The sequence below is a fragment of the Drosophila teissieri genome, chromosome 3R, assembly GCF_016746235.2.
Source record: "Drosophila teissieri strain GT53w chromosome 3R, Prin_Dtei_1.1, whole genome shotgun sequence".
NCBI lineage: Eukaryota > Metazoa > Arthropoda > Insecta > Diptera > Drosophilidae > Drosophila > Drosophila teissieri.
The window spans coordinates 29,895,738-29,918,610 of NC_053032.1; the positions used below are offsets into that span (position 1 = coordinate 29,895,738).

Sequence of the window (22,873 nt, forward strand, 5' to 3'; positions counted from 1 at the left end):
GGGGTGGCGGGTGTTTTGTCGCGATGCGGCAACAACAGCTGTTGCAACGCCAGACGACCCCCCAAAAAAAGGAAAACCAAACAGCAGCCAGACGCCGGCAACCGGGGAACCTCATCATCGTCATCGCACTCCAGCCAGCACCACCCGTTTCAAGAAGCAATCAATGCACTTCTGGCCATGTGCCAAGTTTCTCTTCCGAAAAGCTGGAGAGGAGCGGCGAATCGGCCAAAAGAGTGGAGCAGCAGTGTATAAGAGCTTCAGCTTTGCGTTTCATTCGGTTGCGGCTGAAAAGCCAAAGTTAATTTAAAGTTCAACCCGTTTGGTTTCCAACTTTTCGGAACTCCAATCGTGTATTTTGAGTTCGGTTTAGATAGTTTGGTACAGCAGTATAAGATAGAAACCCTCTTGCTTTTAAATCAATTTGGAAATGTTAATCTGGTATTTAATTTAAGATACAAGTTCGTTAGTTAAGTCATATTTACTAAGAGCTTACAGTGAAATATAAGAAATACTTGTTCCTAAAACGATGCTTTGTACATGAATACAATAGTTTAAAATACTTACTTATACTTTTGTAACGAAATATAATTTATTATACATAAAAATAAAAACAAATCGCATTTATTTGCCTTTGGTTTGCTGAATAATAGAGTAACTGCGTGACTGCATGCGATGCCACAGTATCTTTGAAGTGCAGACTTTGCGAGTTGTGCCGCGTCACTCGTTTATCCAAGGCACCCACACTGGCGCACGCTCACACATACACGCGCACGCACACACCCGTGCGGTCGTGTAGCAACAACAATGTTGAGCAAGGTGCGCTTAGCCGCGCTCTTTCGAATCGTTCTCTCCGTTTCGGTTTCAGTTCACTTCTGGCTCTCGTGCAAAGCGCATCGTACCGCGGACATATCGCATCCGCACCGTATTCGTAGCGTATCCGTACTGTATCGTGTCGTATCCGTGTCGGTTGCATCTGCATGCTAGTGTGTGTGCGAGTGTGAGTGTGAGTGTGCCCGGGTGTGTGTGTGCGATGGTCTTGGCTATTTGAAGCGCAAAAGTGCAGTATTTTCTGTTTTACTGTTTTACTGTTGGGTGAATCAGTTCACTCACTCATTAGAATACCCAAGCGATAACTACCATATTTTGGGGTTTTCCCAGCGAACCGATCCAATAAAATGGCAACCCTGTAAACTCATGCTCCCCCGCCTTGAAAATCGGTTCAGTGGTTCGGTGACTTACGTGTGGGTGCAGTGCTTAAATAATACACGTAAAATTTAAACAAATAAAGGCCGTTAAAAGATCGTAAACTCGAGATCCAGCTAGTGCCGAATTCAGTGCTGGCTAAAGTGAAACTTCTTTGTGCAAACAACAAAAACCGTTAATTGCCAGCGCCATTCTTTCAAAGTCTCCGATTTATAAAGAGTGTTTTCAGAGTTTTCAGTGCCTATATGGTTTTACTCAAAGTCTTTTGTTTATCGTTTTACCCATATTGTTGTCAGTTTATCAGTATATTGATAATTACCAGAGCTGAGGAGCTTTTGTTAATTGATCTAACTAGCCTTAGGCACTAAAGTTCCCAGCTTGCAAGGCCAAGACACAAAACCAATCCCCTTTCACTTTAAACGGCACAGAACCCAAGGATTAGATCGCTTATTCTTTTTCCACAAGTAACGAACAATTAAATGGCTCGGTGTTGTTGGTCGCAAAGTTTCCATTGGCCGTTGTAGAGGCCCAAAAGCAAAATAAACGGAACCCTTTCACTTTAAAATCCACAGAACCCCAAAGATCGAAAACGAGTTTCGCAAAAGAGCAAAGAGCCGAGCGGCCATGCTTATATTCCATATCGAATAACTGACTAGCCGACCAATAAAGTGTTACTTGGCACATCCAACATCCAACAACCAACTTACAATATCCAGCATCCAACTAGCTCCGTTGCAGTGGCCTATATTCAAAATAGATCAGAGATCCACTCGAGGGGCAGGAGGAGATGTGGATGAGGTGGTGACGCGGAGCTGCGGAGGAGATCGCCATGTGAGAAGAGCAAAACTAGTTTCCCATTTGCGCGCTTATGCTAAGTAATAATAATAAATAAGCGCAGTAGTCTCTGGCTTGCCGTTCGAGAAGTGACCTAAAAATACTGGTTTCGAGTGCGGTTTTTGGCGTGAGAACGTGCAGCACAGCGAAGGCACCACCACCACCACTACCACCAATGGCCACCACAGCCGCCGGATCAGCAGCCACCATCACCACCACCACCAGCACGGTGGTGGTGAAGCGGCCAGGACCACCAGTGCCGCCCAGGCCCAAAACAGCTGCCCAGCTGGCCAATGGAGCGGGAGCCCCTCCGATCATCCAGAAGAAGCCCACCTTCGTGAGCCAGCTGAGTGCAGTGGGTCGCACCTTGGTCTACAAGTCGCCAACGGTCAGTCTGCCCAAGAAACAGGCCCAGACACAGACGCCCACCACGGCGGTGCCAACTCCGCCGGTGAAGCCCCTGAAGCTGCGCAAGGCGCCGGATGTGCCCACGGCTAAGCCCAGGGATTCAATGACCTCGGTGGTCACGGTCAACCGTCATAACTCGATAAGCGTGATCGGGAGCACGCCCCAGACCACGCCCCGCAAGGACACACGCCTGAGCCTGGGTAAGGTGGACTTCGAGAGGGCGGGCCTCCAGCCGGCCAGTCAGCCACTTCCCAGACCCCGGAAAATAGTCCAAGTGCCCGTGGCCACGCTGGATGTGGAAGACATCCCAGTGGTGGCGCCCAGCCCATCCAACGGACTCTTCAGGAGATCAAAGACCACCCTCGATGGCTGCCCAAAGGAGGCGGCATCCTCCCCGCACAACGGAGGAGGATTCCTGTCCGGACGAACAGTGGAGATCAAGAACAATCTGAAGAATGCCGCCGAGCGTCTGTTCTCGGAGATAATCATCAACCAGAGCCAGAAGCAGGCAGCCACCGACACCACCATCATAACCAAGCACGAGGCCCTGAAGCAGGAGTCCGATGTCCTGGCCATCCAGTCCTCGGGCAACTGCATGAGGATCAACGTGAATGGCGGCCAGACCAGCACCATGAAGAGCTCGATCAGCGTGGGCAACACGCCGCAAAAGAAGCAGGCCTTCCACGAGATGCTCATCTCGGAGCTGGCTGCCATGCGGAACAAGTCCTGCTCCCTGGAGCAGCTGCCCACCGCCACATCCCTCTCGCCCCCACCCATCACTTCCACGCCCCAGAGCTTGGCATCACGCCGGCGCTACAACTCCATAGATGATGCCGATACCGAGGACGTGGATGCGGACAACGTGGAGGATGCCGATGGCGACGTCGACGAGGAGGACACCCTCACCTACGCGGTCAACAAATCGCTGAAGGAGAACATTGGCAAGGAGGGCTCGTCCTCGAGGAAGCGCTGCCCCTCGGGCTGCTCCACCGACTCCTCGCCGTACGGAACGGAGCGATCCCAGCGCATCCGCACCTCGGATTGGATCGAGGTGGGCGACAACGGCACGGCAGTCACTCTGACCAGCTGCCACATCAGTCTGGAGGACTCGGGCATGGAGGACGAGGAGCGGCTAGACGACATGTCCTCGGGCGTGGGCGACAGCTGGGACAGCGTCAAGGAGGCCGAGAGCGAGAAGCGTTCCCGCAACGGAAAACGGTGAGTTTCGAAGTCAAATAAAATTGCCTAATGAATAATTGTTGGAAAGAATAGCAAAAGATGCTGTTGGGAACTAAGTACTTAAAATAATATTCTATCTAATGAGATTCGTTGAGAAAGAAGGAACGTAGCTTTACGCGACTAGTTAGCATCTATAAAAGCAGCTATAAATTTATTTATTGCTAGTGCCGTTCATTTAATGTTAATGAGTATCGAAATAAACTGCAGCCGAGGGAAAGGGGGAAAAGAAAACTTGACCATCAGTTGAAGATCTGTAAAAACGGCCCCATAAGTTGGAGGTCGTAATAGTTTCGAACTGAGCTCCACTTTGGATGATCGCCCATCGCGATCTCCTCGCTGAGCTACCGCAATTATTTCACCGAGTTTCGCTGGGCTCCATTGACATGGTTTTGATCGGCCGTGCGCATCCCACGGAATCCGCATCCGAATCGCAGTCGGAGTCCCAATCCCGAGCACCTCTTCATCATCAGGTGCTCCATTGTTGTGCAGCTCGCATCCGAGTGAGATCTCTCACAGCAACAGCAGCAGCAGCAGCGGGTTTGGTTTACATTAATTTATCTGCGCTGACATCATTTCGAGTTGTGGCTTGCTGCCTGCTGCATGTTGCATGTTGCACATTGCACATTGCACGTTGCATGTGCGAGCTTTTGGGCCCGATGCCGATTGCAATTGCAGCAAGTAGCCGCAAAGGCTTGCGATATTAACAATTTAGGTTTCTCGTTAGTATTTTAACGGCGGCTACAACAGCAGCAACAACAGCAGCAGAATTGAAGTGGCCAAAACCCGTTTGGAGGCGCTCTTTTACGACTCGAATTTGGATTTTTAGCGGGTACACACACTGGGCCTGGGCTGATATTAACATATAAATACAAATACCCGTATGTATCTCCATACAGCCGTACAGATATGTGGCTATAGTCCACTGGCAGTACGTGTTTGTCGCCGCGAAAAGTGATTATCGTGACTCACTTGGCTTGGCATTTGCTCCATACTACCATACTACCATCGCCACACGACCAAGATACTTCATATATCGTGCATATATGTATGTTCCAATATTTGCTTATTCACACGATTCATAGCTTTCATTGACTCCAAAAGCCATCAGAATGGCCGAAAGAAGTCGCCACTACACTGGCCATAAATCACGGGTTTAAGTTCGCCGATCATGTGCGTTTCTGGTTAGAAAGTTGCAAAACTGTTGTAACTTAATAATTGAATATTCCACAAAACATAAATTGATTGTATTGTTTTTCCACCTTGGAGCTAACTCCAAAAATGGCGCATTATACGAGGGAATCTCTATTATTCACTAAGTGTGGCTATAATGCGGGTAAAAATTTCAATTTTTCCATGCATTACACAAGCGCATTTCAAAAGCGAAACGTATATAATTGAAATAGCTCGGTGCGACTCACTCTCTTCATGCAGGCATTTCTGCCGATAATAATAATAATGTATTTCACATTATCTATTACTCTATTACTCACTCAATCAATGCATATTTTAACGAACACTGTCGAGAAGTCATTTCCCAAAGCGAGATGCAACTGCAAATTGCATCTTTCAAATGCCCGAACGTGTGGATTGGGTCTTATGCATACGAGCTGATTCACGGATAAGTATACGAGTACTATATACATCATATATATGTAGTACTCTCACATCTATGGCTATTTGCATTGGCTGTGGCTAACTGTTGCAAGTGCAACGCAAGCGTTATAAAGTGAATTCCAATTCAATCAGTCCGATCCCCATGGCAATCGCAACATGAGGTCCCAGATATTGCCACTTCGATTCCGATTTGCATAATGGTTGCCGTTATCAGAAATGCCTTACCGTTCTCCGTTCTTCTATATGATATATATGGATATATATGTGTATATATATGGGTATATATAGAATGCGCGTATAAAGGTCGTTAAAGTTGATGAAGACATTTCCCCGAGTTTATCTTTGTGTGCGGCTGCATACCAAAAAATTTCATTCACCTTTTGTTTGGGGCCCAAAGAACAGGCAGCCATGGAATATTTGGTTGAAAAACGAGCTTAATTGTCACCTCTGAGTGAGTGTTATTAAAAGCGAAATGGAATGCTTGCATGTGGTAATGTCTTGAATAACGACGACTGCAACTTGATTACTGCTGCGCTCTGCTCGTTGCCACCAATCATTTTCCAACATAATTTTCTGGGAATTGCCAGGCGAATGAAAGCCAGCCACGAAATCGGACTGAGATTTACATACTCGTATCTTAGAAATGCAAGCCAAGCTATTGAGACCCATAAAGGAAACGACACTGGGTTTTATTAGCTGCTACCTAAGTTCCATTTAAGATGGGTTTTAATAGTTCGGGCCAATAGTTCGTCATTTATGAACAAGTGATTAGCACTTTAAACCTAAAAGCTTTCACCAAAAGTATAAACACATTACATGAATAGCTATAATCCTTACCAATATCATAAATGGGTCTACAGCCAAGTCAACTCCATAGAAACGAGGCGCAGTAACACCTTCAACTGCGATTAAAATCATGGCCGGTTCGGATTCCAATTCGGATTCAGAGCTGAGTCTTGGGGCTTGAGTCTTGAGTCTTGATGGCTGTCAGCCAGTCGGCAGTTGTAATTTCTGTGTTTGCCAAAGATACACAAGTCAGGTTTTGAGGCTGTTACGAGTGTGAGAACCGTTAAAGTACGACAGGTGACTCGGCAAACTGCTGACTGACTGAATTTCAGGTGTTTCAGGTGAGCACTCGTACTTCTGCGTAATATGCCTCCGTTTCAGTTGGCTAGCAGCTCACATAGTATCCCAAGATGATGCGACAGATAGCCAGCCAGAGTTCAACTACCCCTTTTGTTCTCTCAGTTAGCAGGTCAATGGATCTTAAGTTCGAAGAGAAACTTCTAGGCAATCTCAGAGCAACTCGGATCAACTCAATTAAGTGCATGATTAGGCGAGTGCACGAGTAGTGGCCGCTTCTTGTACCAGAAACGCATGCCCAAATGAGTGTTACTAGTTTACAAGGTGAGGAGTGCGGACCACAAACCCTGCCAGAAAGTGGCCAAAATACAGCCCAGCGACTCCAGCAGCAGAGAGCCAGCGTAAACTTGATTTTAGCGGAAAACAAACATGCGGAAAAGCAGCCTGCACCTGGAAGCCAAAAGTGGATGAAGTCTTGGACTCCACTCGGGAGTGTGGGCCGCCTGCCCGACTTGGCTTACATAAAGCCAAGACTCCGGACTCACACGTACATGTGCTGTGTGCTCTGTTACAGTTTATGAACTAATGATATAATCTAGGCTGAGGCTTTTAGTAAGCACACAGATAAGGCTAAACCAACGTGTATTTATCTAATGCGGCTACTGATTTTGTATCGAGCTGTTTGTAATGCTCTCATTGATAGGTTTTGCTCCACTTGCTGTTTTCCAACAGTTTCCAACTGAAACAAAGGGCCTTTCAGCCGAATGGCTTCCATATGCCACCGCGTTGAGACCTCGTTTCGCATTTAATTTGCCCCCACTCCGCTTATTTTGTTTAATTTGTAATGCCAACAACTCCACGCAGATGTCTGGCCAAAAATAGCAAATGGCAGTCTGAGCCAAGCTGGCGCAGATTTGTAGATTCGTATCTCAGGTGCGCGGGTATTGCCCAAGTTTCCTGTTCCGTTCGCTGGTCAAGTGGACGGATTTATTCGCTTTATTCGTTTAATTCACTTTATTCGCTTGTGGCTGCCACGCTGCACGGCGAACATTTTACTTTCACATAAGGAAATTTTAATGGCACTTTGCTTTTCGCATTAGTCTGTTTCATGCCTACGCCCTCGGCTCGTAAAACTATGGAATATGACAAACTGTGTAGTGGACTTCTTGGTTATGATATAATGGTTTCTAGCCACACTTTATGGTCGCATTAAGGTGTATTAGAATAACCTCTTGACCATTTCATGGGTTGATAGCGCCTTATAGAGGCGAGTGGGCATACCTCGATGGTTTCGAAGGCAATTAATCATCAGAGCCCCTCTTTTCGTATTAATACGTGTATTTTTAATGGGATCAATAGCGTGTCTTGCATATTTTTCAATTCTCGAAAATGTCCCGCTCATATTGCGGTGCTTTCGCTTTTGAGACTTTGAGACTTGGAGTCTCTGCGTCTTTGAGTCTCTGAGTCTTTGAATCTCTGAGTCTTTCAGTTGTTCAGTTGTTTAGTTTCTGGCTAACAAAGTCGCAGCAGTGGCCTTTGGCCGATATCGTGCTATATGTACGATAATAAGGTCTGAACACGGTGAATCTGCATAAATTAAGCCATTTGAAGAGCCAGTGGTGAGTGGTAAGTTGTAAGGCGGCGGCGGTGGCGGCCAATAGCCAAGTGGGTTCGTTCTACTAATCAGGAAACCGAAATCAAAAATTTCGCTTTTCGTTGGATTCGAAAGAGAAACGCGCGACTAATCGTATGCTATGCCGCACAGCCCAATACAATTTATTTGGTTAACTAAACCGCTCTAGTCGCTGGCTCATTTGCATACCACCGCACTATTGGTGCTTATTTGTTTAGAAACTCCCGGGTAGAAAATAGAAATTTTTGGGCCTGTGCGCTCAGTAGTTCGAACGAAAGCGAAAACGCTGCGATATGAGCGATTTTGCGGCTGCCCCAAAGGTTTCTGGTTTCTGGTTTCCCCCGAGGGAGTGGCTCACGTAGAGGCGACAATACGTGAGTAACCGGCGATAATAACTCCCACAAGACCCTGCCACTTCTCACTTAATTTGCACCGGACTCAGCTCACCAGTAGTCCGTCTTCAAGACAGAAGACAGAAGAGTGGTGATTGAAGACAGAAGACTGGTGACTGAAGATTGGTGACTGAAGACAGAGGACAGAAGACTGAAGACTGGTGACTGCAGATTGAAGACAATGGAAAACGATGCCTTATTAGAATGCGTGAGAAAGCCAGTGCTGTGAGAAACTGGAACCCGATTGTGAGCTGTGAGCTGAGGCGGCGTTATTAGTCTTTACACCGTGCCCTCATTAAACGGCTGAGAAGCGCCTCAGTCTCTCAAAGAACTGACCCAGAGATCTTCGCCAGCCATTTAAATGCCCCCTTTTATCACCTGCTCAGCCCGCCGAGTGCCATTTGTTGGCCAAGGAAAGCTCATAAAATGCCAAGTGGTGAAATTTTTGGGTCACCCATTGCTATTATGATCACGTACATCCATCCATACGTACTATAGAGCCAGTCAGTGAGCCCAGTCGAGAAATCGCCATGGCGCTACCATAACATACTCTGTATATAAATAAATCTACTATATATCGCATTGGTCTGCCGCGACATCCTGCAATGTGTGTGCTCCGCTCCGATCTGCTCCGATTCGCCACCTGCGCAATTGTCCGCATAATTTGGCCACTTCGGATGCACTTCTTCTGTGGGTCACAGCACTGCGTGGATCCCAAGATGCGAAGATGCCGAGATGCGCTCCACCCGGTCTACGGGTTATATATAGACTGCCGCATTCCGCTGCACGATCCCAATTCGCCTTGGTCTCTTGCCCCGCGCAAGGCTACAGTCGCAACTAAACAAAATTCAAATCATATAATGATAAAGAAAAGTGCCGCAGTTGGGGTCCGAAACAAGACAACTTTGACGGCTGCATCACTCGACTCACTCATTTTGGGGCATTTCTGAATGGGAATGGGACTAGGAATGGGAACGCTTCCTCGGCTATTGCCGGCTATACGGATTTGGATCGCCCTAAGGTCTCGCTGAGGAGCCGCCCGAATATTCCGTACATGATGTACTACAGCGGCGCGAGCGTGTTATTTTGTTATATCTATAAATATCCGGGGATGCGATGGTGACAGCGCCTCTACAGGGTGGTGCCCAGCTTCTTCTTACGGATCTGGCATGACGATCTTACGACCCCATTGTGGAGAACAAGCTCCAGAGGAATGGGACAAGGGATCAGCATTGCTTGGATTTTATTGGATTTTTCAAGGGGTTGAGGATCAGCATGGAACCTTATTTTTATACCCGTTACTCGTAGAGTAAAAGGGTATACTAGATTCGTTGAAAAGTATGTAACAGGCAGAAGGAAGCGTTTCCGACCATATAAAGTATATATATTCTTGATCAGGATCAATAGCCGAGTCGATCTGGCCATGTCCGTCTGTCCGTCCGTCTGTCCGTCTGTCCGTCTGTCCGTCCGTCCGTCTGTCCGTCTGTCTGTCCGTATGAACGTCGAGATCTCAGGAACTACAAAAGGTAGAATGTTGAGATGAAGCATACTGACTCCAGAGACATAGACGCAGCGCAAGTTTGTCGATTCATGTTGCCACGCCCACTCTAAAGCCCACAAACCGCCCAAAACTGCTACGCCCACACTTTTGAAAAATGTTTTGATATTTTTTCATTTTTGTATTAGTCTTTTGAATTTCTATCGATTTGCCAAATAACTTTTTGCCACGCCCACTCTAGCGCCCACAAACCGCCAAAAACTGTCAGTGCTCAAGACTCCTTCGCACTTTCACTAGATGAGTAACGGGTATCAGATAGTCGGGAAACTCGACTATAGCGTTCTCTCTTGTTTGTTATGCTAAATCTTAGATCTGTTGGATAATCAACCTAATAACTTGGCTTACTATCAACTTCCTCGAGTGCAGATACACCCTGTTTGTCGTCTGATTTTTATTAAATCAATTTGCTCATTCCTTATATATTTGTATTTGTATTATTTCTGTCTCGAGTCCCAACATGCTCATCTCGAGAGCAGAGCGATCCGTTCCGTGCTCGTGGATGGCGTGAATCTCGTGAATCGCGTGGCTTCGTGTCTCTGTTTGGCTGTCTTCAGTTTGGGGGTTGGGGGTTGGGGGCTGGGGGCTCCTTGGGGCTGCTCTCTGGGGGATTCGGTTGGGGACTTGGTTGCTGCTCCAATGCTGAATGCTGAACACTGAGCGCTCAACGCTCCAACGTGGCCGAAAGTGGCAGCATTTAATTTTTAGTTGCACGCGAATTTCGCAGCGAAACAAACAATATATCCACGCCAAACGGAACTAGGAAACGCAGATTATATGTTCATTTTTCCCATACTGTTTGTTCAAATCGTGATTTGTGAGTACGCGCTGAATCGCAGACCCTTTTAATGACAATGTTTACGCAGCTGTGTGAACTCGAATTCTTCAGATAAAAATGACAGATTAGCAAACCAAATTAGACATGCTGCGTTGCGAGTAGTAAAAATAATCATATCTATACGCTGCCAATGCTTCGCAAATAAATAAATACCAGAAATACAAAGATTTCGTGTTGATTTGTGTGTTGTTCGAAACAAATATAATATGTTGCCGCAGTGTTTTTCCTTGTCCAATGTGTTATTACTTCACAACATCATCGGCTGTTTGAAAAGTAACAACCTGCGGATGCGTACGATATCCATGTGTTTTCATTAACCGACATGTGAGACATTTAGGATATATGTAGTCACACCACCCACGTTTGTATAAATCATATTCGTTGACCTCCAGCCTTGCCCTGCGCCGAATATCTCGCTTTTCCCCATGACGTAATATCGGTTCGATACTAAATCCAAATCCAAATCGAATCTATTATTATGATTATGATTCTTTGTTTAAATGCTAGTTGAACACACAAATGCTTTTCCAAATATGCGCCTTAATTAGACAGCAATTGAATGGGAATGTAGAGCTTCAGCATGTGCTGACGGATTCAATTCATATATTCGCATATTCAAAATAGTCGGACGTGTGGGTCGAAAATAGATGAAAGGGGTTGACTATGGCTATATTGTCGGCCAGCCCTTTGAAATAATCTAGAGCCAGCTGCGTTTTATTTAGCCAAACGACTTTTTAATATGGGCACATAATAATCAGTATGCGTACCTTTACTTAAGGTATCACCAAACATTCCTTCTACTAAAATCTCTAGATATATTTCATTATATGAGTAGTACAAGGTACACCGAATTTACTGTGAGAATTGGGCTGTTTTCATGGCGATTATCTGCCTCGTAATCTCCATTACGTTCAAATGAAGTCACAAACCAAATTACCTCTTGCATTGACCACGTTTTTGCGACTATTTTATGGCCTTTGATGCCACTGACTGAACTGAGTGTTTAACAAATTTTCGAACTCGTTTGCTAGCATTCTAAAAGCCATAAGTTGATGGCCTTCGTGTCTGGTTTCTTCGACGAATGGAGTGGAGTTGTGCCTGCATTATGTACATAACTTTATATTTTCGCATACCCGGCCATGTTCTCATGTATCTTTGTACACATGAATGCCTGTGCTAATATTACAGATTGAGATTGAAAGGCCAATCTTTCGAGTGCTGGCGATCTCTATCTGTTCGAACTATAATTTACAATTACTTTGTTCGCCCAACTATTTGTAATAATTTCCCAAGGCAGGTTTCAGATTCTGCTTAGCCATGCTGTGCTGTTAATGAAGTTTTTACTAGAATCTGCTACATTTTGTGTACTATATTCCTTTCAATTCACCTAGCAGCTTATGTCACAAGTCGTTCTCTCTGAAAATAACCCAAATAAGCCATAACACTTGCTGTGCCTAACCAACATCTGATAATATCCCATGCCGCAAGTTCCATCACCGCATCCAGTGTTCTGTTTTCCGTTCCTGTGTCCTTTTCTCTGTTTTCTGTTCCCTGTTCTGTTATCACCGAGGATAATGCGTTGAATCCAAGGAGTTCTTGCCTCACCTGCCTCACCAGCTTTCTCGCTCTTGCGATATGATATCTAAACGATCCAACTATCCTTTCCCGCATCGGAAACTTTGCAGCTAATGTCATAAGGAGTTTCACAAAGCCAACGAAAATGTCCGAGGACCTGGACGAGCTCTTCCTGTCGCCCATTCCGGCGCCCTCGGCCGTGGAGCTGCAGCAGTGCATCCTGTTCGGCTTCCGACGGCGCCTGCATCCCGCCCAGATCTTCGAGGAGTGCCGCAACGCCTTCGGGCCCTTCTGCCCCAGTGCGCAGTACGTGGCGAGGTGGTGCCAGCGGTTCCAGGACGGCTTCTTCAACCTGGACGAGAAGGACGACGAGGAGCTGAGGATCGGGCGTGGTGGCACACCCACGACCTGCAGCGATTACGATGATGACAGTGATTGTGGGGGGGCGACTGTTCTGCCCCTGACCCTAAGTGAAATGCTCCATCGCAGTGAGGAGGAGGAGGATGATGGTACTGATGGTTTTGAGAAGGAGAGTGATGATGGTCTAGATGGTCATGTGATTGGTTATTGGCAGGGTTATGGCTATTTGGGTGGCAAGCAAAGGTACAGTTGGGCTGGAAGTAAACTGTATGTACGTTACCTAACTTTCTACTTCGCAATACTGACCTGTGTCGTCTCTAATCTTCTCCTTGCAGTGGAAACTCGGTCTGCGAGCTGCCCCCGCTGCCAAAATCCCTCATTGGCTTCAACAAGCTACTGTGCTCCGATTCGGGACTCCTGAGTGACGTGGAAGGAAACAATAACAGCAGCGAAACAAGCCGAAAACCAAACCACACTCATGCCGGCGAGGTGCAGGATGCCAAGGAGCAGGCCAGCGATAGGTCACTGCCCTGCTCGCCGAACGGAAACACATCCACACCATCGATTGCGGCCAAATCCGAGGCCAAGTCCCCCAGCTTATCCGCCAAAGGAAACCCCCAAGTGGTCGAGGCGGGCAGCACGCTGGATGCCCAGATTGCGACGCTGCGGAAGGAAATGGTGAGATCTCAATCATATTTCACGAGTATTGTAGTTGGGATGAAAGCGGGTGCCATATATAACTTAAGTACTCGGCTTATATTGGAAAGTTTATGGGCATTCCTTATAAGTATCTGTAGAATGCCAAAACACCTTACTTTCTCAGTCAGCCTTACTGACTCAATTCGGCACTAAAGTATTTCACGACATTTGCATCTTAAGCGAAGCAATTTAATCGCCCTGTTCGACGGCCAGAAACCAGTTGTGTGACAAAGTGACGAGCCAAGTTATTTTTATTTGAATGCTGTCACTCTGCTGCTGCTGGTGCCGAAATATAACACACTTCTCCAGGGTATCAGCTGCATTTGGAAGTGAACTTTATTGACCCGCCTGCCTAGTGCCGAATGCCTAATGGCAAACTTCTGCGGCGGGGCAAAGTTGCTAAAATGTTGGCTAAATGTTGGCCAAACCTTTCACATTTAATTTTGTGGCTGGCAGCGGCAGTGGTACATAGACCGATACATATACAAGTAGATAGATTCCATGGCATTATGGAACCTGGTAAGAACCTGTTTAATACCCGCTTGGGCGTAGGTGTAAGTAGTGCCCCTCACAAGTAAGCCTTGTGCCCCACAAGTTAGGAGCGGCCACTTCGGTGGTATTGTCTCGGATCGGATCGGATCAAATCAAAAGCGAAGTCTTCTGTGTAGAAAACGCTGACTTTTCGTGCTGCTCCGATTTAGACGTCGATCTGCGGCGGCGCTGAACAATTGCAAATAAATACTAAATTGTGCACCATTTAAAGCATTTTGCGCAATTTGCATGTCTGCTGTATTGCACAACAGCAATATGGCTTTTAAGACGCGGTCGCGACTTTTGGGCGCAAATCGAATATTTGTGGGCCACATTTCCTGTGTAACTATTACTATGTAATATGATTGTTACACGCATTTCACGCGAGTGGTTCTATTGGCCCGCACTTTTCGCTACCACAATGCCTAAATCCAATGACACTTTAATTGGTCATTGTATTTGCCCAACCGTTTGCGATTGTGTGTGCTATTTCTGCGGGGCATTTGAATCTATTCGTTGCCACAATATCGCCGGGCTGTTGTTTATCTAACTCTACCGGGTCTTAGACGCTTTTGGGCCACGTTGGGCGCCAATAATCTGGCCAAAATGCCATCAGGCGGAGATAAACGCCTGCCGTTCGAAGGAAAACACTCGTTTCTTGGAAAAATAGATCCGAATCAATGGGGAAGTGATTTTGGTTTATTTTTTAAACTAATTACCAGCACCATTTGTTAGGGTATCGCTGCGCTGACCTATCTGAACTATCTTTCCTTGGTTTTCGCAAATGTTTCGGTTTCGGTCTCGGTCGGTTGATTAACGATTCAAGCTCTCTGATCGCTCAGTTCGGTGGGTGTGTAAGCCAGTAAGTATGGGTATGGGTATGGGGTATGGGTATGAGTTCGGTGTGTGAATGTGTTTTTTATTTTGCAATTATGCTAGTTGGCCGCTTTTGCTTTTGCTTTTGCTATTGCTCCGCTGTGCTTTGCTTTTGCTTTCGAATGCGGCACTGGGCAGAGATTGAGTGGTTAGCCTTCTTGGTGAACCCAAGTTACTGATATGCATTGTTCACTCACTCACTCCCGTATTTGATATAAAGCCGCTTTTACTCACTCGATACATTGTACACGAATCGAAAGTAAATATTTGCCGAAGGTCAGTGCGGTAGTGGGTTATTATTGGGTTATTAGATCGGCTTTCAGTCTGGGGCACAATGGGCTTTTGACGTGCCACCTATAATGCGATTATCCATTCTACAGAAGCATGCTTTTCCTACCACAATTAATGATTTAACATGTGCTGGAACAAAGAAACGGATGTTTGTACAAGTTCAACTTGATTAGCTGCCTGCCTTAGACATACAATTTGTATATATTTCTGGTATGGAGCTTGTAACCCCAATTGCAATTATTCCTTGGCACAGTCGCAGAGCTTGAAACCCTACCTTATATCCCCCGTATTAATAGATGATTGTCAAGTCAAATTACGCTCAATTGTTAGAGCCGCCATTCCCAGCGCCATCAGCGGCACCATCTCTAATGTGAGCAACGATGAAAATGAAGTAATAAACCCGGTTAATGCAACACAACGCATCGGGGAGAAATAAACCCGAGTCGTGCCACAATGGGAGAAAACAGGAGTACGACTAATCAGCGCATGCGCAGCCATTAAGCCAGGCAATCCAGCAAACTGGCAAACTGGCAACTTGGCAATCGGGCAACTTGGCAATCGGGCAAGTGAGCAAGTAAGCAAGCGAGCAAGTGAGCAAGCGGGCAGCAAAGCAACAAAGCGGGTCCGCTTCAGCTAATTTATGTTGCCAGATACCTCGGTTATGGCAGCAAATTAAATTTATGAACGAAAAAAGGCATCAAAAGCAAAAGCAGGCAGCTAAGTAACTAAAGAGCCAGTGGACAGCTTGTGAGCTTGTGAGAAGAAATGCATCAAAGCATGAAATGGATTTTTACGGCTTACATAAAACGGCCTTGAACGCCAAAGCCCGGGCCCGGCATTCTTTCTCCGGCTCCCAGATCGTCGACTGCCGATTAGGCCAAGTTTCAAGTCTAGAGTCTCGCATCTCGCAACTCGAATCTCGAATCTCGAATCTCGCTGAGCGTCTGCAGAGACTTGGCCAAGAAATACCCCCATTTGTGGCTAATCGCTTCTCACTTGTTCCACTTTATTTGGCACATGCGAACCGCGCTCAGTTTATCAGACCGCGAACATGACACGCCAACCTCTTGCCGAGGGCCCTGCTACATACTCGTCTAAAGATACTCATTCGTTCTGCAATCTTTAGTTTCTTAGGTTGCTTCATTTGCCTACCTTTTGAGTTAATTAAATCTGTGGGGGATTTACTCGGAAGGAAACCCTACCGATCTGATCTTATATCTGCTACTGATACACAAACTTCTGTACAACTCATCGATAGATGGCACTCGCAAATGTCTGGATCGCTAAATGGCGAACCATCTGGAATGCTCCATTCCCCCAGTTAATTGCTGAAATTCCTGCCCGTTTCCTGATCTTCCGCATTTCACGAAAAGCGGCACCTTTTCCACTGCCGAGTTCACGCATCGGTGCAGAAATGTTTGATGTGAGCTGAATGGCTTCGCGGCTAAAGATAGAACGCGCCAGTATTTATCTTGCATCTTGGGCAGATCCGTGTGTCCATATGCAACTATATATATATGTATATATACACTGATTTATGCGGCAGGGCGGTGGCAGCCTTGTCTGGCATTTGCAGCGTTCATTGCCATTTGGCGCTGTTGCATTTGCAGATACTTTTAGGGCTTCTGCTTGTGCCAAAGCCTCCTACCAACTACCTCCTACCACGCGATATAAGCACTTTCGAGCAGCCACAAAGCAATTTTAGCGCAAAGGGCTTAGGGCTAATTAAATTGTCAACTACACGTATCGATTCGATTTATGACAGCATTCAAATTCCTAAATCTAGAGAAAGTGACAGCGGTGGACAAGGAAATGCCAAAACTACATCGTTTCTAATCAAAATGGGTTGCTAATCAACTGATTGACCCACTTATGCCGACTCTGCGATCTGCACTTTCTGGCCAAGTTGGCTAATGGTATTAGCACACTTCTATGTGGATCGACTTCCACGGATAACCCTGGCAGTATGTTAATTGGCAACTAATTCACATTCGACCCGAGGCGACGCCCCCGCCAAAAGTGGCGAAAAGCCGAAAGGTTTTGCACAGCCGGCATTAATCTGGCAAAAACTGGCACACACTTAACATGGCCAACAGCAAATGGGTAAAAAGTAGAAACTTAGATGGGCAGTTTACAGCGGAGAACACGTAGATACTTCCTCATTGTTGGGAAAGTTGAGGAAAAGCGGAAAATTAGCCGATGCAGCAATATTGAATATTGAAGAAGAAACCTCAACTGACTAATTGCCTACCGCATTCTAGACGGAAGTGAGGAAAATTGAGTTTTGTGGTTTTTCTGGACCAACGGCCGCCAAGGGAAAGCTTCTTCAGTTCACTTGAGGCCATAAAAAGGTGTATACATATTTGCATAATATAATTTCTTTAAAAAGGCAGGCATTTCTCACTCACTCAATTTTAATTTGCATTCGCCGTCAATCTGAATGCATTAGTAGGCCAGGTGGGAGTTGGTCTTCAGCGAAAACGTTGGCTTGAGCGGATTTTGTTAATACCACGATACTGCGATGCTGTGGCTGTTGCAGAAAGTTTTTCTGCTTTTCTTTTGGCGCGATATTATGCCGCGATATTAATTGACAAATGAGATTTTTCCTTCCTACTCGACAGCGACAGGGGAACTTTCATTTTGACCACAAGCGTCATGCCACGAAAATACAGGCCAAAACTAAGAGAGGACATGGGTATTGGGATTATTCATGGCCGGCCAGACGATATATATTTCGGATAAGCCAATCTGAATCAATAAAATGTAAAGTAACCATTTTGCAGAGATAAATCAAGGGGCTACACCCACACATTATATTACTAAGTAACTTTCAAAGTATCATGAATCGATTGAGTACTAATACAGTTCTCGCCTTTTCATTCCAGAACGGACTGCGTCAACTAGATCTCTCGTTGTTGTCACAACTGTGGGTGCTTAACGAATCGATCCAAGAGTTCCGCGCCCTGATCGAGGATCAGGAGAACGAGGATGAGGACGACGAGGTGGAGAATGGCAACGAGTTGGACGAGGAGGGCAACAGCCGGGTCTCCTCGTCCATCGAGTCGGTGCGCTTGGAGGGCGGTGCGGATGCAGATGCCATGTCGAAGCATCTGGGAACCATACCAAAGGTCATAACGACGCAGCCAAAGGTGCTGAGGGACTCACTGGCCACGGCCAGCAAGGACCAGAAGCCGGTGCCCAGGATGCGGAGTGCCCCGCCACCACCACCTCCAGTCGTGCTGCAATCCTCCTCCCTGGAGCGAAAGCCGCCGGCTCCGTCACGACCCACATGATGTTACCTCTCGGACTTCCTCGCCGGAGTCAGGATGGTCATGTGCAAGGCGATCGTGAGCGATGTGCCCGCCTCCGCCTCATCCGCGTCTGCGACCCTTGGAGGCGGCGATGGAGCTCCGCCGAGCTGTTTGGGCAATCAGAGTGGCCTGTTGCCGGCATAGTTTTAGTTGATATATCCGAAAATGAAGGTGTACGAGCGATTACGAGCGAACTGATCCAAATTCTGGGTGCACTGGCAGCAGTACTCGAAGTGCCCCCAAAAAGAATCCAGATGCGAAGCCTAGATTATCTGCTGCTTACCTCAATTATAGGAAGACCCAACATAATATGTATAATTGGTAGAATTCGTAAGACCAGCCTCTGTGGTTAGCAGTCCTTTGTGATCTTCAGTTGTAAGTTTATTGTACATTTTTCTCTTGTGGTTTGGGCTGATGGGTTTCACCGATAACATTTGTTTTTGTTTAATAGCCGTACTCGTTAAGCTTAGCTGTCGAATGCTGTGTATCCTGTGCATTTGACCAGTAACATTTGTATATAGCGATTTTCCTGGCTAGCTGCTGAACATTTTATAAACCTAACGAAGAGCATAAAGAATAAAAAACTTGAAAGAAGCACTGTGTTTTTAGTGTCGCATATAGATTCTAGATGGTAGATACTAGACCAGGCTAACTCCATCCATGCCCACTTGGATGCAGGGAAAGTCGTAGCCCACGAGCTGGTTCGTGGCATAGTCGGTATAGAAGGTGGGACAGGCCTTGACCGCCAATCCGGCCATCTTGATGTTAACTTTGATGCACATGTCCAGGGAAACCATGGAGATCACTGGGATGCAGTATGTGGGCGGCTTGGTGGTGCTGATGGAGAACGCGGCCACCGCATCTCCATCCATTGTGGCTCCCAAATTGATGGTTCCACTGGTCAAGCCGATGCCCAAGGTGAGGCACACTTAAGGGAGCATTGAAAAGGGGTAAGGATTATAAGTCATAGGAAAGTGGATGTATTAGCTGCATACCAGTGCTGTTTTGATTCAGTAGATCAACCGAAACACTCTGGCAACAGCTGCAGGACATCGTCAGGGAGCATTGGCATCCCTGGGTCTGTGCCGACGAGGATAAAAGTCCAGCTGCGTTGACATTCTCCTCACTTAGGATCCCCAGAAGGATGGCCAGGAATCCAAGCAGCAGGATGTGCGATTTCATCATGAAGACGCCTCTAAAGCGTGTCGACATCTGACCATCGGAGCTTTAGGCAATCCGCTTTTGTCCGGCGGCTCTTGCTAAGCGGTGCTTTAAATTTTTAATTGAATATAATTTAATGTAATATATATTTTCACAACTTAATTAGTTTTCTGATTGGTTCATTTAATTTGTAATGTAGGTGTATCAGTACTAGGTTCAAAGATCAAGCAATTAAAAGCCACGCCAAATTAAAAACATTGGGGTTTTTTTATATATTTATTTCAAATTGTTGACAAAGGAATAATAAGATACGCATTTTAGTTTTGAGTGGCGACATCTATGGACATATTCTTCAGTAAATGTAAAAAATATGTATACATGATGTATAGTTACACTGAGTGGCGTATACTTCAGCTTTTTTCATTTAACAAAAGCCTTCGAATTTCGAATAACTTAAAGTTTAAGCAATAAAATGCAATAAATTACTAAAAATATGTCAAATCCTATTAGTTTTATTACACTAAGAAAACATTTAAAAAATTTGGATACATGCAGAATTAAATTTTTGAACTGCTAATACTAAGAAAACACGTAATAATATAATTGGCTGTGCTACTAAGAACAAATTTGAGGCATACTTTTGGGCGACGAGTTTCTTGAGCTTAATGCTTTGCGTTCACACAAACATATTTGTTATTTGTTATTAAAAAGATATGAAAAGCATAAAATAAACATAAATCAGAAATTTATAAACATAAACATAATTTTTAAATTTGCTTTGCTTGTTTTCTTTTAAGTTGTGTTGCGTTCTTAGAGAACTGAATCTGTTCTCGTTGTCAACTATGTTGAGAGTTTCTTAAGCCAAATAAATTTCTTATTTTATAATTAGTAATTCAGTAAGAAGTTCCTACTTTAGTGTTAGTATAAATATACAAATCATCGGCGATTTTTTGGCTTCCTAAGAATTATTTAATTATATTTGAGATGTCTAGAGCGTTGAACCTCAAATGACTTTTTAATTAATGGTACAAAGCAATCGTTGGAGTTTAAGTTGTATTTTACTGCCATTCAGGAACACATAAATTCAACACCAATGGACCTGTGCACGAATTTCGCTGGGATTGTTGCAGAGATGACTCAGTAATTGAACACAATTGATGGTTGATTGCAACTAATTACTCATCCCAACGTGCAGTCATGTAAAAAACCGTGAAAACCTTTGCCAAGAAAACCTGAATCGCTGAAAGAAGAGGCAATTGTTCAGAACGAGCATCGGATGTTAGACTTCACCTAAGAAAGTGAAATCACTGGACAATATGCATAAACCAAAATAAACTAGTTTGCGAGCATCAAAACAATTTTGTTTAATTTAGCAGCTTGAATATATGCTAATATCGATTTATAAATCACGGGTTTCGCAAGCTTTAAGACCAAGGATAACCGCATTTTGCAAAATCTAGAAGTAGTGTTCCATCTTTTTGCACACCAGATGTCTCCAAGCGGATTCCTTTTGGCCAACAAAAAAATTCCCTGAAATCAATCTTTAAATATGTTATATTTACTGTAAGGCGTTGGCGTTTCTTTCGGCATTTAGCTTGGGGATCGAGAAGCGACCGGTTTTACTCTATAAGTAGTGGCTGCTACTAAGTAGAAAAATATGACTTATCCACAATGTGTGTGTGCTGCGCGTCGCGTCGCGAGCTTGAAAGATCTATGCAGATCCTAACTTTTATATATATGGGGGCGCGCTTCACATGCTTTAGTATAGCTCGGTAACTCCATCGCGCATCAACATGGCCTCAGCGAAATTGGTAAGCAGCTGCCCAGGGCGGAACCCTATTCCCATTTCGATTCCCATCCGGATTTTTGGACCGTGTCCCAGACCTACGACTTGGCAATGACCTAGGGAGTGGCAATTACGCTGGCATGTGAAGTGTGTGAATAATCCCAATGGAGGCGGTCAATGCAATGCAAGATATTGATGCAGCTGTGCTAATAGCCCGAGTTGCTGCCGAGTTTTACATACACTGAGCAGCTCTATTTCGCACTGATACTTTTGGATTTTTATTGAAACTATATAATTTCACAATATAAGGCTGTGGTAAAACAAGTTTCAACGGTGATCCCATTTAAGAAGGAGGTTTATGTGCGCAAATTAAGTAAAATGCAAAGAGTCATTGACAATAAAATCTACTTAGTGATTTGGCATATAAAAACAGCATTAGCACGCCATATAATCATAAGATTACAATTAATATGATAACTTTCTTATGATTATATGGTAGTGATTTTAGTTTACAGTTCCGAGTTCATCCAAGACTAATCTGCAATCGTTGCTTACAGCTACTTTTCACTGCCCTGGTGGCTCTCATGGCCGCCCACAGCTCGGCGGGACTCCTGGACTACGTCTTTCCCACTCTAATGACGGAGTTCTACAACCAGGCGCCGACCAAGGAGGGATACCGCTTCGCGTGAGTACCAACAGCCTCTATGATGATGATGATGAGTTATCGGTGCCATTCGATTGCAGGTCGGAGGAGCCCAATGGCAGCAAGCGCGAGGAGATGGGCGTGATCATGAACCCCGGCACTCCCGACGAGCAACTGGTGGTCATGGGCATGTACTCGTCCTACGACGAAAAGACTGACACCGAGACTGTGACGATGTACACCGCCGACAAGGATGGTTACAAGGCGCGTTACCAGATCAAGAACCGGAAGCTGAGCCCCGGCGCCCTGAAGTCCGCTGCAGGATAAGGAGCTTATTGATTAGAGTTTGTAAATAAAAGAGTCGAAAATATATAAAAACTGCTTAGAACTGGAACTCTATTAGAACGCTAAGAACTTCCATTTCCAATCGCCACTGGCCAATGACCACTGGCCAAGATCAAGTTTAGCTGTTTCAATATCAGTGGACCGCACTCTGGATAGACGTGTTTTCTGTTGCGTAATAGCTGCGACCTTTAAAAAGTCTTTACGTCCGACAAATTAGCGCATTCTATAGTAATGATGGACTGGACCCGACACCCGAAACGAGTTTCAAGAACCTCGGAGGCATGGACAAACACATTCGGTGGCTACATGTTGTATCTACACACAAAGAGTCAGGTGAAGCCCGCGAATTAATGAGCGCCTACAGCTCAAAATTATGGCCAGATTTGACGTCTTTGAGGGCTTAATTCTTAGCATACGTATAATCAAATTCTAATTTTAGTGTTTTCCGATAAGAACAATGAAGAACCGAAAAATAGACTGGTTCCCGGCAGCATCT

At 45.4% G+C, this 22,873-nt stretch overlaps 3 protein-coding genes across 13 annotated transcripts; 2 read left to right on the forward strand and 1 right to left on the reverse strand.

The window, feature by feature from the left end:
• The first annotated feature begins 876 nt into the window (after positions 1 to 876).
• LOC122620597 lies at positions 877 to 19,036 on the forward strand. Of its 10 annotated transcripts, none has more exons than XM_043798136.1 (4): positions 877 to 1,003; positions 1,776 to 3,663; positions 13,070 to 13,412; positions 18,017 to 19,036. In XM_043798136.1, exons 2-4 carry the CDS (start codon positions 2,213 to 2,215, stop codon positions 18,422 to 18,424), a joined length of 2,202 nt encoding a protein of 733 aa, XP_043654071.1. In that variant the 5' UTR covers positions 877 to 1,003; positions 1,776 to 2,212; the 3' UTR covers positions 18,425 to 19,036. The 10 variants fall into 10 exon arrangements, 9 of the variants coding, with proteins under 9 accessions (XP_043654071.1, XP_043654073.1, XP_043654072.1 ...); XM_043798138.1 differs by having other exon boundaries at positions 877 to 939; XM_043798137.1 differs by having other exon boundaries at positions 879 to 944.
• Positions 19,037 to 19,080: 44 nt separating this feature from the next.
• LOC122622003 lies at positions 19,081 to 19,624 on the reverse strand. Its single transcript, XM_043800089.1, has 2 exons — positions 19,438 to 19,624; positions 19,081 to 19,370 (listed from the first exon to the last, which is right to left on the reverse strand). The coding sequence occupies exons 1-2, from the start codon at positions 19,622 to 19,624 to the stop codon at positions 19,081 to 19,083; spliced, it is 477 nt and encodes a 158-aa protein (XP_043656024.1).
• A 1,761-nt stretch (positions 19,625 to 21,385) lies between these two features.
• LOC122621688 (endocuticle structural glycoprotein SgAbd-9) lies at positions 21,386 to 22,385 on the forward strand. Of its 2 annotated transcripts, none has more exons than XM_043799637.1 (3): positions 21,386 to 21,414; positions 21,947 to 22,074; positions 22,134 to 22,385. In XM_043799637.1, exons 1-3 carry the CDS (start codon positions 21,397 to 21,399, stop codon positions 22,357 to 22,359), a joined length of 372 nt encoding a protein of 123 aa, XP_043655572.1. In that variant the 5' UTR covers positions 21,386 to 21,396; the 3' UTR covers positions 22,360 to 22,385. The 2 variants fall into 2 exon arrangements, with proteins under 2 accessions (XP_043655572.1, XP_043655573.1); XM_043799638.1 differs by lacking the exon at positions 21,386 to 21,414 and adding an exon at positions 21,729 to 21,749.
• The last annotated feature ends 488 nt before the right edge of the window (positions 22,386 to 22,873 follow it).

Excerpts from the sequence above, each read along its gene's own strand:
- LOC122620597 (XM_043798136.1), top strand. The coding sequence starts at position 2,213 with ATGGCCACCACAGCCGCCGGATCAGCAGCCACCATCACCACCACCACC. Across the intron at positions 3,664-13,069 it reads CGTTCCCGCAACGGAAAACG|TGGAAACTCGGTCTGCGAGC; the intron begins GTGAGTTTCGAA and ends TTCTCCTTGCAG. Across the intron at positions 13,413-18,016 it reads CGACGCTGCGGAAGGAAATG|AACGGACTGCGTCAACTAGA; the intron begins GTGAGATCTCAA and ends TTTTCATTCCAG.
- LOC122621688 (XM_043799637.1), top strand. Across the intron at positions 22,075-22,133 it reads AAGGAGGGATACCGCTTCGC|GTCGGAGGAGCCCAATGGCA; the intron begins GTGAGTACCAAC and ends ATTCGATTGCAG.
- LOC122622003 (XM_043800089.1), bottom strand. The coding sequence starts at position 19,624 with ATGAAATCGCACATCCTGCTGCTTGGATTCCTGGCCATCCTTCTGGGG. Across the intron at positions 19,371-19,437 it reads ACTGAATCAAAACAGCACTG|TGTGCCTCACCTTGGGCATC; the intron begins GTATGCAGCTAA and ends TGCTCCCTTAAG.